The sequence below is a fragment of the Ostrea edulis genome, chromosome 2 (genome assembly GCF_947568905.1).
Source record: "Ostrea edulis chromosome 2, xbOstEdul1.1, whole genome shotgun sequence".
Lineage (NCBI taxonomy): Eukaryota > Metazoa > Mollusca > Bivalvia > Ostreida > Ostreidae > Ostrea > Ostrea edulis.
The window spans coordinates 1,590,111-1,607,791 of record NC_079165.1 but is presented as its reverse complement, the minus strand read 5'-3'; the positions used below and the strand labels follow the sequence as shown (position 1 = coordinate 1,607,791).

The window sequence follows — 17,681 nt, the reverse complement described above, 5'->3', positions numbered from 1 at the left end:
ACAAAGTTTATAGGAAGACAATTGTTCTTTTCATTTTAGATATTTAAAATGTCGAGAGCCTGTATATATGAGGGTATGAATTGCGACGCTTCAAGAAATGTATGTTGGTGTTGAAACGTCGCAGTTCATACCCTCATGTAATTTTTTAAAATAAAAAATGAAATTTATTTCTTGAATATATTCCATATATGTTATCAATAATTGTATCATTGCTGTGGTGTTTTTCCTTTCATGATCACTGTGTTTTTATTTTTGATACACCATGACTTGTTGTGCTCTAACAACCATACTCTATCAAGATAGAGCACGCCAGGGTGAATCGACAATCTCAATGACATTTGACCTTACATTGGAGGAGAAACAATATAAACAAACTAGTTCATTTAATTATCAATAAAACAAACTCAAATAAACGTATTGGATATTCCGAGCTGTCTTCTTGTTTTCTTACTTCAACACAAATCGTTGCATCCAGTAATTCATCTCGGTCAAAAGTGGGACATTGTCCCGTGTGGCACGCCACTTGTTGAACGTTTCAATTGCCCATTTAGTATTTTTACGAGTGTTAAGATTTTTTGTGAGTCTATCAAACGCTGAATTTCATCATCGGACACCGGTTCAAATCGTTCATTTTTCATCTCGACCTCAGGAGTGGAGAAATTTGGCGCACTCAAATCTCCATCATGTCCAAAATATCTCCTACAGTGAATATCGAAATCCATGAGGTACATTTTTTAGGCCCGGTAGATCGAGCGTCATACTTTGCAACGAATCTTCAACATGTATCTGATTTTCTATATACGGATTCTGCAAACTGTGAGAGCAAAAATTCCCAGCCATCGTCCATGGTGGTTATTGCTTTAAAAGTTACAAGCGTTTTATTCGACCGTATCGGATAAACATGCGATTTCGATAATGAGTTTTGATTGGTCTAAATTTTGGTCACGCAGTTCCTTGTTAGAGCACAGTTATATAATTAAGGATGATGCAATAATTTCTGAGCGCAATGATTATTTCTTGAATATATTCCATATATGTTATCAATAATTAGTTTTCTCGACCAATGGACATTGGGTCTAAGTATTCAGGCAAACATAGTCGAGTTGCCAATACATATACATGTATAATATTTAAAAATATCATCAAATAGTGTAGGACCTAAGTTACCCCCCTGTTTCATCCTTCGATTTGCTAAAATGGGTTCACGTAAATACATGTATAGTGTTATTTCAACAAGCATATAATGTATTTGAGTACATGTCGCATAAAAGTCTATGAAGTATGGGTGAACTAGGCGAGGAAAACGGCTATTCTTCGAAATATATATAGTGTAAACATTTTTTATATATCGGCATACAACACTTTGATCCTCCATTGTGGCCACACGTTACCGGAGACTATGAATTTCACGAACGTGATCTACTCTGTATTAGAAAGCTTTCATGTAAATTTAAACTTCTCTGGCCCAGTAGTTCTTGAGAAGATTTTTAAAGACTTTCCATATATATACCCCCTATTGTGGCCTCACCCTTCCCCTGTCGCCATGGTTTTAACAAACTTGAATCTGCACTATTATATCAGAAAGCTGTAAAGTTAAACTTTTCTGACGCAGTGGTTATTGAGAAGCTGATTAAAATCAGATCCTTTGATCCGCTCACGTTGATCGTTATACAAGCAATAGAGGGTCACGTTTGCATGACCTTTTCATTTGGAATATTAATGAGAACTATCAGCCAATCAGATTGCGTCATACAGATAATGAATCCCCAGATAATTCATAAACACGTCGCAGCAATCTCTCTCCCACAAAGTTTAACAAGAGGTACTGTGAGCAATGTTCACTAAGAATACCCCCCGCTTACCCCAATCTCCCAAAGGGTGTTGGTAATAGGTAAAACTTCAGTATTATGATCCAAAAGGTATCTAGGAACACAGCATGTCCATGCGATGAAAAAAGCCATTAAAGAATTTAAATGGAAACCATATTGCTACTTCGATGTCCAGTGCGCGTGACCTTTGACCTTTTGACCCCAAAATCAATAGGGAACATCTTCATCCCATGGGTAGTCCATATGTATGATATGGTGAATGTAGGTGGAAAGGATAACGCTTTAGAGCCCGGGAACCATATTGCTACTTCAATGTCCAGTGCGCTTGACCTTTGACCTTTTGACCCCAAAATCGATAGGGAACATCTTCATCCCATGGGTAGTCCATATGTATGATATGGTGACTGTAGGTGGAAAGGATAACGCTTTAGAGCCCGGAAACCATATTGCTACTTCGATGTCCAGTGCGCTTGACCTTTGACCTTTTGACCCCAAAATCGATAGGGAACATCTTCATCCCATGGGTAGTCCATATGTATGATATGGTGACTGTAGGTGGAAAGGATAACGCTTTAGAGCCCGGAAACCATATTGCTACTTCGATGTCCAGTGCGCTTGACTTCTGACCTTTTGACCTCAAAATCGATAGGGAACATCTTCATCCCATGGGTAGTCCATATGTATGATATGGTGACGGTAGGTGGAAAGGATAATGCTTTAGAGCCCGGAAACCATTGCGTCTACAGACGGACGGACGGACGGACAACCCGATTCCAGTATACCCCCCAACTTGTTGCGGGGGGTATAATTATCATGTGCTCGCATAAGGATTTTCAACTTTTGTAATGATTTATTCGGTTTACACAAACAACAAAATATTATACAACCAAATAGGGTAAACTGTCAATTACGACTCGCATACGAATAGTGATGGGTACGATTTGAATGCAAGAATTTTTTAAAATTTTTGCACCGACCTAAAACAATTCTGACACACATCTCTTACCAGTAACTCTAACTGCAACCCACCTGTGTCGGTACTTTCAATGATGTCGATGTTAGCTAGAGCACTGTTAATCAAATGTTTATTTGGGTTTTTTTTATACGTCGGTCAACTTTAATTTTCTATTCAAAGAATTTTTTTTATTGTTTCCTCTTCATCGGGATTTTTTAACAGAATGGATAACACAAAACTCGCAGAGACTGCAGATATTGTTTACATTCATGTTTTAACAGATCCTGTGCAGCCTCTGATCATGGGCGCAGTCATCTTTTAAATGTTGGTTGGTTGGATATTGTTTATATTCGAGAATTTTTCACTCATATGGAGACGTCACCATTGCCGGTAAAGGGCTGCAAAATTTAGGCCTATGCTCGGCGCTAATGGCCTTTCAGCAGGGAGGGATCTTTATAGTGCCACACCTGCTGTGACACGGGGCCTCGGTTTTTGCGATCTCATCCGAAGGGCCGCCCCATTTAGTCGCCTCTAACGACAAGCAAGGGGTATTGAGGACCTATTTTATTCCATGGGATCTTGAAAGTATGTAAATTGACACAGCGAAGTATTCCTATAAACCCTTGTGTCTTTAACGTATGTAAATTGACACAAGGGTTTATGGGAAAACATCGCTGGCAGAAATCTGACAGCCTGTATTTGATTGGCATTAAGAAAGGTCATGAGAAAATGACTGTCACATTTTATGTCCAAACTACTTTCCCTAGTTTTAACCTTGTACAAAAGAATTAAATGTATATAATTTTATTCCTAACTTGCTTCCATACAGGTAAAGTTAATGATGTTCACCAGGTCTAAATTTAGATACCTGTGTATATATTCACTTGAAATACCAGTTGCGAGTTAGTTTGGGCGTAGCAGGCAAGGCGTGCACAGAGATGGTTGGCACACAGTGTTTTGTATATTGAAAACCACTTTCTAATTTCTCTTATAAACCAGATTGTCATCGCTTCACTTCTGATGTAAGTTTATCTTTATTCAATATATTTAGGAAATACCGTGATGCACTGCAAACAGCTTTGCCATTTTCTCTTATCCTACAACTTTATAGTAAAAGTAATCTCAAGTTTGCATATTGTACATGTAATATTGTTTCACGCGTCATAACGTACCAGAAGTTAGTATATTATATCAAAGTAATGAGTAAATATGGGTAGAACTTTTATGCTCATAGAGTAGTAGTAAAGTTACATATGCGTAACTTTTTGTATGTGTAGTACAGTGTATATACGTTGTATAGCAAAATATGCGATGTATACAGAAGTAGTGGTAAAATGTAAAACCACAGTATTAACGTTATAGTGGATTTATCAAATGTACAGTATGAAGTTTACTTACATAGTAAACTGTTGTGTAACGATACAGTATGTATTCTTGAAATGATATTTATATTATAGGTCCAAGGTACAGGTAGACCAAATACAGGAAATATTGCCATTCGCACATAATACCTCTACCCGCCAAAGTTTGGGAAGAAGAACATATGTGAGAGCAGAAACCAACTTTAATTATTTAATGAACTGTAGTAAACAAAAATGTAATCTGTAAAAGTGGAGAAATATATATATATATATAGAATAGAATATGATTTATTTCCAAATTAGGGCCCTATATATATATATATTGTAAAGTAACAAAATGTAATCTGTAAAAGTGGAAAAAATATATATAGTGTAAAGTGTTGTGCAGTGTGTCATTTCTTTTATATTTACTTTAAGAAAATTCGATCCATCTGTGACAATGACCTTCAATTGGGTTACTTCAGATCTGTGTAGCGATCTACGCGAGCGGATCAAAGGTCAGATTGTTTAAAGATTTTCCCTATATATACTCGGATGTAAAACTTTGACTCTCATATTGTGACCTCACCCTACCCTTGGGAACCATAACTTTAACAGACTTGAATCTGCATTATATCAGGAAGCTGTCATGTAAATGTAATCTTTTCTGGCCCAGTGTTTCTTGAGAAGATTTTTAAATGACCCCACTCTGTTTTGGCATTTTCGTGATTATCTCCCATTTGAAAGGGACATAACCCTTCATTTGAACAAACTTGAATCCCCTTCACCCAAGGATGATTTGTACCAAGTTTGTTGGAAATAGGCTAGTGGTGCTGGAGAAGACAAAAATATGAAACGTTTACCACGACGCTAGGCTCTGGATCAATAATTGTTTTAGTATATGACTGAATACTGGCTACTAAAGCTTACGAAACGATACGCGGCCGGCCCTGTTTGAATAGATACAGCGCAGGGCCTATTCGAATTTGATTATAGTTAAACCATCAAAACCGGCTACCAGAATTTGCCAAGCGATACATGTACATGTATGCACCTGATCATCTTAAACTTTAGATCGGGTTAGACGTTAATGTGAAAAGTGAGTAGAGACGTGAGTCTTCATTGAACGACCACCAGACAATAATGGAGAGCAGGGTGGAGGAATTGTATCATCGTTTGTAGGAGATAAAGGCAGGGGTGATAATGCAGTGGCGGATCCAGAGGGGGTTCCGGGGTTAAACCCCCTCCCTTTTTAGGCTTGGACTTCCTGAAGTCCCATGGTAAATTTGCCGCTTTTGTAATTTATGGTTTATTTTAGCTATACTTTATATACTTGATAAAATCAATAAATAAAAACAAATAATTGATTTGTTTATCTAAATGCATTTGTTTGTATGTATGTCAAATCTGACACTGCTGTTCCAACTTTTAAAAAAAAGATTTTAGTCACTAAAAGGGAGGGAGGGAGGGGGGATCTACCGGTAAATCAGCCACAACTCAATTATGATAATTCACAAGCAAGCAACTTTATTCATAATCAGAAAATAAGTCTAAATCTGTTAATTGCTGAAAAACTACACATTCAACATTGGGAATGAGTATATCATTTATAGTGTTAAATCTAGGATCTAGAGAGGGCGCACATATCATATGTTCAAAAGGGCACTTTTCGTGGCAGCAAGACAATTTTGGGACACTTTCATTGTATCATTCTATGATAGTATTAGAATAATCATTTAGCCTCTTTAAAAGTTAATACTTGCTGTCTTGATCTTAAACTTTTTCAATCAACCTTGTGAAATAAAGAACAATTGTTTATATTAACAAATATTTAAAAAAAAAAATTATATAGAAAAAAGGGCATGGTGCAATTAAAAAGGGCAAGGCGGCAGCCAAAAAGGGCATAGCACGGCACCATGCTAGTTTGCTTTAGATTTAACACTAATTTAGGCCTAAACTTGTGAGATCTCTGCTAAACGAACAATCGGTAGAGCATTGCACTACCACCTCTAAAGCGCTGCTGTTTGCGGTTTCATGCATGCAGCATCCCTACATGATAAAGAAATAGTGATGTAATGAAATATACTACAGTGTACTCAAAATTTGATAAGGATCATAGATATTTTTCTGTTTAAAATATTAATAACTGCATAACTGGCAATATTGTGTCCAAGTGAAATCAAAAACGTCTTCAACAAACTTGCACGTGCATTTCATGCCATGGGAAATGCGTTTTTCATCACAGTTTATGCTTTTGCTACCATTGCACGATTTTCACTCAGGCATCGGTGTCTGATTCTTTCTAAAATTTCAAACTCACTTGAGTGTTTACACTACGTTTATCAACACAATGCCCCCTCAACGTGTAAGGCGTCGCCTGACGACAGAACAACTGGGCAGATGTATTGGAATGCTTGACGCTGGCTATTCACAACGTGACGTTGCAAATGCACTAAACGTCAGCAAGAGCGTTGTAAACAGGGCCTGGAACCGACAGCAAACTTTTGATACAACAGCACACCGACATGGGGGTGGTCCTCAGAGGTCGACAACCCAACGCCAAGACCATTTTGTGGGTCTTCAGGCACGACGCCATCCCTTCTGGACAGCAAACCGCCTACGTAACGACCTCCTGAACGCCTCGTGGGTGAATGTGTCCACTCAGACGATACGGAATCGGCTTCACAATGCAGGTCTCAACTCGAGAAGGGCATGTGTTCGAGTCCCTCTGACTGTTCGACACCGGCGGGAGCGATTGGACTGGGCTGAAGATCATGTCACTTGGACACAGAACGATTGGGTTCAAGTTCTGTTCACCGATGAGTCCAGGTATTGTTTGGACTTTACAGATAGGAGGCACCGAGTGTGGCGACGACAACGTGAACGTTTCCATGATGCCAACATCAGTGAACATGACCGTTATGGTGGTGGTTCCATCATGGTCTGGGGTGGAATCAGCAGGGATGGAAGAACAGATCTTCATGTCCTGGAGAGAGGAACAATGACGGGGGTGCGTTACCGGGATGATATCCTCAATGTTTACGTCAGACCCTACGCTGGTGCTGTTGGCCCTGAGTTCATCCTGATGGATGATAACGCCCGTCCCCATCGCGCCAGGGTGGTGGAGCAGTACCTTAAGCAGGAGACAATTGTCCGTATGGACTGGCCAACTCGCTCGCCCGGACTTGAACCCGATTGAGCATGTATGGAACATGCTGCAGGTTGCCCTTTCACGCCGTAGAGCACAACCCACGACTTTGGCAGAGCTCGGAAACGCCCTCGTGGAAGAGTCGAACAACCTTCCCATTGGAAACATCCGGGTGTTTATTGACAGCATGGCTGGACGTTGGCAAGCCGTCATTGATGCAAGGGGAGACCATACCCTTTATTGACATTTCATCGACTAAGTGTAATGATGGACTATCCCCAAAATCTGTGTAATTCTTTCTCTGGTTTGCTGTTAACTTTTTGTAATGAAATGCCTTTTGGTGTTGTTATCAGATTTCAAGCATTCCATATTGATAAAAGTTCATGCCGTTCATGAATTTTCATTCATAACCTGAGTAAACACGTTTCTGAGTCAAATTTATGTCTTTTCTTATGTTAGTCAGAAATTACACACATATAAACTAGTGATCCTTATCAAATTTTGAGTAGTATATTTCTGTATGCACGAAAGCCAATTAGTAACACTAGGGGGTTCTATTTCATTACACAGTCATAACTCGCAATTTAACGATATAATTGTATCTTGTAAATACAACACAAAAAATTCTAGATATACTTATCGAGATGCTGCTTGTCCAAGTTTCATTATTCTCTCTAAATCATTTATAACATAATCATGTGGAAAATATGATATACAGGGGCGGATCCAGGAATTGCGGTTACGAGGGGGGGGGGGGGGGGCGCCACTTTATGAGGCAGTGGGTTCAGGGCGAAGCCCTGGTGGGGGTCCAGGGGGCGAAGCCCCCGGAAGCTCCTGGATTTTACAGATTTTATGGGGCTTGAAATATTTCTCCTATTAAGTCATATGTACTATTTTCTATCATTTTAATAAGGTGAAATTAATAAAATGATCCAAATTTTAAGGGTTTTTTGGAAAAAATTAAGTTCTCCCAATAAAGTAATTCAAGAAATCAAAGGATTTTGTCATTTATTTCTCCTATAAGTTCCAAAATCTCTTGCAACATGAAATACCAAGTGTCTGCCGCGGCCAAGCCGCATTACTCAGATGCGAGCGGATCAAAGATCTTATTCATGATAAGCATCTGCATGGACAAAATATGAAAAAGTTATGGTTTTGACAAAAGTCGGGGTTTGATGTCTGATCATACAACAGCTGCCTTTATTAACAAATGCACTCTCAGCTGTCCTTCACTGGCTGGTTTATTTATACAAACAATGGACAAAATAAAAATTCCTAAATATAAAATGATTATCATAAAGAGGAAATCGACCATGCACTACAAGATCTGATAATGAATACATTAAGTGACAAATACTCTCCAGATGAAGTTGAAACACAGGAAACAATATTTCCCTTTCGTAAGAAGAACTATTATAGTAAATATAAGTTGTTTTTATTTTAAAGATCGACACACACATAAAGTGAAATCACAGCTGCAAAATCCCTTCCAAAAGTTCACACTGCAATACTGAACTTTAATACATACATTCTCCCATTTTCACAGTTGACAGTTAAGTGCACACATACTACGTTTTGATTGTCAGTCCGTGTTTTGTTTCAGCTTTTTGTCAATCACTTGTTTCTTCATACGATCAAGATATCCCTCTTGGTATTTTCTTATCCCTGTCTCGTCCACTTTGGACCGCTCCTCAAACATTTCCGGAAACATCGGTCGAAAAACTTTATCCCTGAGAAAATATGTACACATACAAGGTTCTATTACATACAGCTAGGAATTGTTATGTTAAAAGGACAAACAAGTATCACGTTTTGATTTCTGAATTAATTTTATACATGTCATGCACATGAATTAAAAAATAAAATGAAATGCAAGATTTTAACTTTCCTTTTCTCGCCTACAATACAGATACCAATATTTCCATTTCTATAGTTTTTTGTCTTTCATATCTTTACAAATCGAAATGACAGTCTATTCCTCATAAATACGCTGTAGTTGTGAACAATGCGCGCATGAATCTTTATGAATATAGTACGTATCGTTAATCGGCTGGAAATACTGACCAGTATGAAAGAAATGACGGCGTGGAACATCGTAGTTTATACCCTCATGTATTTTCAAAAATTAAATTTATTTCTTACATGTATTCCTTACGCTGGATAACAGAAATAAAACAACAATTTATTTAACATCAACTTTAGATTACTACATAACACGATTAACTAAAATCTTACAGTTTCCTACAAAAAATAATTGAATCTGTACATATTTCAATCTCTTGCAACAATTTACTAGATATACTATATATAATAAGCACGATTGTCTGCATGTCCTTCACACTGTTTGACCTGTTACGTTTGAAAGCAGGAAAATAAGATATCTAGTTTTGAGTTTGGTCAACTATGCAGGAAAAAAATTTCCAAAACGTTCCATCTATCACTGTTTGGGACACGGTGAGTCGGAAATGATCTATAACATACAAAAAGTGCACGTCATCAGCGTAAAGGGCAAGCAGGATAAACACTGTCACTAACGTGGCTGCACTGTCGTAGAGTACATCCCCTCGTGATAGTCCCTGAACTAGTCCACTATAAAATCAATATGCTAAGGCACAACAAATCATGTTTACTACTCTCCATACCAAGCAATGAAATTTCCTGAAAACGGCTTTTGTTTCATTTCCGGAAATAAACACATTTCCGGAAATCAATATAGCTGTTTTCGTGAAAAAGAACATTTCAAGTTGGTTATTTCCTCATATATTCTTTAGTTATATACTAAAATACTGCATTTAAATGGAAGAAAATGGAGATAAAACACACCGAAACAAACAGAGGGAATAAAGCTATAATCGTTGAAGGATATGTCTACCGGAAGATAAATGTTCTGAAAAACGGGGATATTGTGCACATCTGTAGTGTTTCCAAAAACTGTAAGAGGTCGGTGACGACGGACTCTGACGGTAAACACGTAGTGAAAGCTAGGAACCATCACACCTGTCAAATTGAACCCAATGCGCGCAAGACAGAAGCCCGACAACTTCGAGTTCGTCTTAGAAAGCATTGTGATGACTTTACAAAACGACCTGCTGCTATCATCAGATCGGAATTGAAAGAAGAGGAGAAATTGCAGGGTAGGGATCTAAGAAACGCGACATTGGCTCTGTACAGACAGCGGCGGAGGACTGTGATGTCACTTCTAGACAGCAAAGCTCCTTCCCAAGAAGAACAGAGCACGCCGTTATCGATAATCCGGCAATCCAAAGAGGTAGGAAATTAAACTACAAAGAACTTCTTGAGAAAACAGAAATACACCTGCACATAGTTCAATCTATGAACTTCTATCAATATCTGGTCCAAATGTGATGCTCCTAACTCAAATTCTTCATGACAATAAAATATCAGTATATATCTACATATGTATATTACTCAAGAACCCAGGCACACACAGGCATGAAAAGTCGACCATATAAATACGCGTAACCCGACAGTTCCATTTTTTTCTGTCTTTGTATGCTAAACTTGTGAAGATGACAGTGTTGAGTTACCGACAGTCGGACAGTCAAATTATCAGATGACTGATGAAGCTAGTCAACGAGTATAGCAGCTGCTACTCCTGTACTATGTATACAATGTGAGTACCGCCTACATAGTTGAACTTGCAGTTGCTTCAGCAAAGTCTGATTTGTGAATCTTGGGGATTCATCATTCGTAATTTTCAGATATTGTGATAACTGGTTAGGGTGGTTTGGTAAGGGCAACTGTGTAGCTTCTTGTCAATGTGTTTTCGTGGTACGTCAGCACGGTACAAATATTTTTTCCATTTTTCTGAATAAGTCTCGCACAATGTGAGAACTGAATTACGTCATATTTGTTAGGAATATAGGCGAATCCTGTACTGGTCGAAACAATGACCACTTTCAAAAAAAGAAAGAAAGAAAAAGAATCGGGAGTTACTCACCAACAAAGCTGATCATTACTTACATAGAATTTTGATTCACATCCAACAATTAATTTTCAATGCCAATAAATGTAGGCCAATTCATTATTATACATGTACTAATTAATAATTGCATTATTTTCGACAATGTAAAACTAAATTTCTTTTTTTCCATACCACAAAAACATTACGTCAGTCGTGAAAGAAAAATAGAAAAATGTGAAGCGCATCAATGCAAAACATACGACGTCATGACCCTATGAACAAAAATATGCAAGTTGAAATATCAAACGTGTGAATAAGGTGGCAGGGGACAGTTTCTTTGGTTTTGAAACATGTGGATAGGGGGTATACACCAAAGTCAGATTATGACAGACTAATGAAAAATCATATTTCCCTTTTATGTCAATACTTGTATTTCATATTAGTGTAGTTAATAAATTATGACCCTAAATTACATGTAATCTATAAATACTGGTGCTGGTGCACAAAACATGCTCTGAGCAGGTTCCCCTTTTTTGCTTTGATTTTCCCTCATTTGGGCTAATCCGCACCACCCCCACACCATCACAGTACCAAACATGGGGATTTAGACACTGTGCACAATCAAGAACCCTATCTGCCCTTCTCAAAAATCTACCTCTCATATGGGGCCATCCACCTTCCCTCACAGCTACAGACCTTTTGCTAGACCCTGCATGTTTTCACCGGAATTTCTTCAGCAACTGACCACGTGTCTTAGTTTCGTATTTGCACCCATCTATATGCTAGGAATCATGGTGACACCTACATGTTGTATATCAACATTTTTACTAAGCACTCAGCTACATTTGACATGCATCCTAAAATTATTGTATACATTTTTACACATGTAATATCACTTCAAATACAGGGTAATTCCATTTTTTGAAAAAGTTGACCGGGCCTATAGTGCGAAACTGTCCCCTGCTACCTAAAGCGCTGTCAGATAAGTCGGACCAAAACAAAGTCGGACTATAGCAAAGTCGGACCAAAACAAAGTCGGACTATAACAAAGTCGGACCAAAACAAAGTCGGACTATTACAAAGTCGGACTACCGATAAATAGAATATAACTCGGTCAATTTAATAATGAACAGATAATTATCCGCAAAAGTGTTTGATCCTAAAAGAACACAACCTTGGTCCGGAAAAACGATTGCTGGTAACACAGAATATGCGATACCGGTGAGTGTATAAATTTTTAATATCAAATAAGTTATTTACACATGTATATCATCACATGTTTATAATCAAATTACAAATAATTAATACATAGGTCTTTAGAAGCGCTAGGTTTTGAAAGAGGGATAAATTTCATCCATAGAAAACAAGTTTGTATGAAACAAGTTGATTCATCAAAATTTTGATTATGTAGTAGCCAGTTCTAATGCTATTTTGTTCACAAGAACATTAAGTGCATTAAATATTGCAGAGATTTATCATTATGTATCATAGTTGATATAGACAAATCATGTTATAAGATTTGATGTAATCTTCCTAATAGATACTTTTACCTACTACTTACTTTTTCTACCGATTTACGCTAATAATTGCTTATCTTTAGTTTGCTACACAAGTTATTGAAGTAACAGTATAGAGTAATACACTCCATGAATGTGTCCGTGTGTGTGATATGCCAATTTCATTGTGTTACTCTCTGAACTTTGTGTATAATACTGTGATGTGCTTGATTGAAAACCTGATATCTTTTTATCTCTATGACTGTCTTGTATAATGTCACACTGTTCTTTATACCATGGAAAATAAAATATTTATTTTGAAAACATATGTTGGCCATTTCTCATTCTAAAACATCATTTACGCATATAGTAATCTAGTAAATATTAGATTAGGCATATAATAATCTATTTTTTCATCAATCGTATAAACATTCAATCACAAGGGCGAATCCAGGTTAATTTTCCAATGGGGGGGGGGGGGGGGGGGGGGGGGGGGGGGGGGGGGGGTCTCACACTGTGGGGGTGCAAGTGTATAGATTCTAACAGAAAACCTTTTTTTCTTTTTATTCATTTCTTTTTTATATATAAACACAGTAAATACATTCTGCAAAGAAACTTGTACAAAATGTTTATAACAAGCTACTGAAGGTATATATGTATATATCCTTTTCATCATTTTTATATGCAATATGTATATGTTTCTGAATTTCATAAAATTATTTTTTGTTATTGATATTTGAATAACCTTCAAATTCTCTGAAGAAATGCTGAACACTAGCACACCCCCAAAATAAACGTTCAATTGTTTCTGGCAGAATGTACATAATTTTGATTTAGAATAAGTATGAGTTTGAAGCTAAAATTGTGTTCAGAGTTCTATATTGAAACCGTTGCTTTTTTCTGCTTAACTTTGGCAAAATAAATTCCAAGTAGAGTAAACTTAAAAGTCCCCAAACAGAAAAACTGTGAAATTTCAACCCCCCCCCCCCTTCACCTCGCTGGATCCTGTAAATATCACACCTACAGGTAAATCTGTCACTTTCAGGTTCATAATATCGCCCAAATGTAAAAGAAAAGAAAAATTAAATGAGTTAATTTGTTAATTTCGATTTACATTCACAATTATAAGTATAGTCCGAGTTTGTTATGGTCCGAGTTTGTTATGGTCCGACTTTTTGTAGTCCGAGTTTGTTATGGTCCAACTTTGCTATAGTCCGACTTTGTTTTGGTCCGACTTATCAGTAAATCGAATAAAGCAACCGAATCACTCACTTCGCTGTCTTGAAGCATTATATTGAACACAACCACTAATTCCACAAAATAGTCATGATTCGAGAGTAATTTTGTTTGCTTGCAATAGATGCCTATCTAGTTATGAGCTACATGTACTGATATGTGTTACATAATACAGTATGTTCGCACGGTCCGATAATTATAATCATGTGTAACAGGAAGGGAAAAAATGCAACGGACCAGACCGGGATTCGAACCTGGCCCCCTGAATCTCTAGTCAGGTGCTCTACCAACTGAGCTATCTGGCCACCGGCGATCGAACCCGGCTGACCGCTACATTCCTCCCTCCTTAAATGTCTTCACACCTGAAGACATCAACCCAGGATCTTTATCCCCTGGCAGGCATTTTCACCTGTCAGTTCCAGGGGCTGGTCACGGCACCAAATGTAACAGGAAGGGAGAAAATGCGACGGACCAAACCGAGATTCGAACCCGGGCCCCCTGAATTCTCTAGTCAGGTGTTCTACAAATTGAGCATATATTGGCCACCGTCGATCGAACCCCCGCTGACCGCTACACATGTTTGTGCATTGTATACAATCTGTAAGATTCAAGGAATATTTTTAAAATAGACATACTTATTAGCCAATATTCTATTGAATCCCACAAATCCGAGAGCAATCAACACTGGCAACCAGTAACCTCTCCAATTTTTCCATAGCGGCTCGGGCACCTTTGACATACTTTCGCTTTCTTTCTTTCACTTTCATTTTTGACATTTGCTAGTTACCCGAAAAGGGTAAAGGGCAGGAAAACCAAAACCCCAATATGATCAACAATACAATGAATAACATTGTAGAGAAATAAAGATTTTATCTTATTGATTGACATTTATAGAAACACAATGTTGTAAATAATAACTGCAGCTTTTAAAAAATACTTGTTTTAACTAGCAAGTCGAATAATTCTAGTACGAGTTAACAGCAGTTGTAAACAATCAGCTGGCTCAACAAACATTTCATGTGACCGACACTGTATGGCAATACTTCTTGAAAGTTCTTCCTTGCAAGTTGCAAATAGCACATTTATATCAAATGACATGTATAAGTATTAAGGCATGCAACTGATTAATTTAACATGGAACGCCTCTCATCTGTCACTCAAATTTTGAGTCAAAAATATAGTGTGAAAAGAGGAGTCAAGTGCTTTCTTATAATATCAGCTAAATAATACTTGTTGACATCTCTAAATAAATGACATTGGTACTTTGAGAACGTTTAATGTTTGGTTTATTTTAGAGTAAAATGAATACTTCAGGATGCCTGTACAAGTTTACAAACTGTCGCCTTGTCCAACATGGTGCTTTAATTAAGGATGACCTCTGGGTCCGAGATGGCAAAATTGTCAATCCCGAGGAAATCTTTTTTGGAGAGAGAATCTCTGCAGATGTGATAGAAGATTGCAGGGGAAATATCTTGTGTCCAGGGTTTATAGATGTACAGATTAATGGTAAGTGAATTCAACACAGTCACTACATGTATGTCCAATGTAGGAATATTTCTCAGTTTTCATATGCCCGTATTTAGATGGGACGTAAAATGGTACAGCAATGTCTGTCCACCCATTCAGGATTTTCTGTCCATATTTTCATTTCCCTGTCGCATATCAAGCTTAAACTTGTGGTGTACCTTCTATGTGGGTCACTCTAGATCATGCTGCACTTTTAATCCATTTTGACCTCTCTTGCAGGAATATTGCCCCTTATTTGAAATTTAATGTTATATGGAGGGTACATGATTTGACCATCTAATCCTTCCACAGTTTTCAAGTGAGGACCTTATTTTATAGAATATTTGTATGAATATTGAAGATGTACACGTGGCAAGGATTTTGAATTTCTTCAGTTTTGAATAAAAAGTTATTGAACTTACTCAGTATTGTGGAAATGTTACATGATAGCTAGTACATGATTCTTTGTGTAACTCTTCCCAAAGTTCTCAAGGAGGGACCTTCTCATTTTAAATGTATTTGTATGGGTATATTGAAGATGCACATGTGGCAAGGATTCGATTTTCTTCAATTTTTCAGAAAATTACAGGTTGTTGGTCTCTTACACTTTTCAAGCTAAGACCTTTGTAAATAATCTGAAGATTCTATGTGCATATTGCAAGGATTCTGATTCCCAACATTTCTAATTTTCTCTCATGTTTGAAAAAATTACAAGTTGTTGAACTTGGTCAGCTTTGGGGAAATGTTTTAGACACAGGGTTTTTTTGGTTTGTCTATTAACCTCCTGTCACAGTTTTTAAGCTAGGACCTTTTATTCATACGATGCAAAACAAAAAGTCGTCACAGCTTGATGATGACTGATACTGCCTTTAGTAAAGTTCTACAACTCATGGATTAAGAAAAACACCCTACATAAGTTTGTGATGGGTGTACAGTAAAACTCGAATATAGCAAACACGGATATAGCGAAATTACGGCTATAGTGAAGTGAAATAGATTTCCCCGGCAAATTCTTTATATATTCTATATAAAATTCTGCGTCTATCACGAACACGGATATAGCGAATTTACGGATATAACGAAGTAAATTCCTATTCCCCTTGAATTAAAAATGAACGTAAAAATCACCTTTTATAACGAATTTATTTTTTTCATTTTAAACTCTTTGTGATTTTTAACAATCGTTTTCCATTGACATAAATGATTCACACTTATTACAAAATTTCTGTTTGTAATTTTTCAAAAAAGGTTGTTAATGCAAAATAATACTTACACATACATTTAGGAAATATATTGTCGGTATTGTTTACTATAATTGTTAATTAAATTTGAAGTTTGATTGCATTTATGTTATCGTACACTCCTTTATTTGTGTACAACAACAAGTAAATGACAATTGCAATAGACTGTACATGTATTGCGCAAAATCGTGTTGACATTTCTCTCTCGACATGTTTTTGCATGACTTAATAATCCATCAAGATAAATTATCATATAGAAATCGATGTGTATATTTCTTGTATAAAAATATTTCTTCTCGAAAATATATAGGCGTCTTTTCTCTTAAAGACAATACAAATGCAAGTATATCGATTGCTGCTTTCTTATAGAACTGATATACATAAAGAACAAATCAGTTTTATAATGAATTCGTTATATTTGAATTATGAATTCACTATAAACGTATAGCGAATTACGCTTATATCGAATTTTTATAGAGGGTCCCGAGAAATTCGCTCTATCAGAGTTTTACTGTATCATGTACTGTTTCTCGTAAGGTTCTCTTGTTCCAGTTTCTATATTATATCCTTTTATGGGGCATTTTACACTTTATAGACTGCACAGTAGCATGCAGTAAATTTATTTCTATATTGAACATTACTTCTATCCTGTTTTGTAGGAGCTTTTGGTGTAGATTTTGCAGTAAATACAGACAATATTGAGGACTGCGTGTCAAAAGTTGCCCTCGGTATCCTAGAGCATGGAGTGACATCCTTTTGTCCTACGATTGTGACGTCCACCGAGGAAACATACAAACAGGTGCTCTCTGACAGTACATACATGTAAAAACAGGTGCACTCTGAAGGTACATACAAACAGGTGCACTCTGAAAGTACATACAAACAGGTGCACACTGACAGTATATAAAAATAGGTGCACTCTGACAGTACATGAAAACAGATGCACTTTGACAGTACATACAAATAGGCGCACTCTGAAAATACATAGAAATAGGGGCACTCTGA

The 17,681-nt window shown here is 37.1% G+C and overlaps 2 protein-coding genes across 5 annotated transcripts in view; both read left to right on the top strand.

Moving 5' to 3' along the window:
* LOC125680317 (fatty acid-binding protein 5-like) overlaps window positions 1-4,527 on the top strand; it is a 42,462-nt gene extending 37,935 nt beyond the window's left edge. Inside the window, exon 4 of the mRNA XM_056157263.1 lies at window positions 4,242-4,527. Coding sequence (XP_056013238.1) covers window positions 4,242-4,292 — 51 coding nt within the window. The 3' untranslated portion in view covers window positions 4,293-4,527. The remainder of the gene's footprint in view (window positions 1-4,241) is intronic.
* Window positions 4,528-9,653: 5,126 nt separating this feature from the next.
* The window catches only part of LOC125680307 (N-acetylglucosamine-6-phosphate deacetylase-like), a 29,717-nt gene continuing 21,689 nt past the window's right edge, over window positions 9,654-17,681 (top strand). Inside the window, exons 1-3 of one of the 4 annotated variants that reach the window (XM_048919778.2) lie at window positions 9,654-10,540; window positions 15,225-15,435; window positions 17,336-17,475. In XM_048919778.2, the coding sequence (XP_048775735.1) occupies window positions 10,079-10,540; window positions 15,225-15,435; window positions 17,336-17,475 (813 nt within the window). In that variant the 5' untranslated portion in view covers window positions 9,654-10,078. Of the gene's footprint in view, window positions 10,907-14,905; window positions 14,992-15,224; window positions 15,436-17,335; window positions 17,476-17,681 lie in introns of those variants that run through there. The other 3 variants (XM_048919780.2, XM_048919781.2, XM_048919779.2) reach the window with 3 other exon arrangements.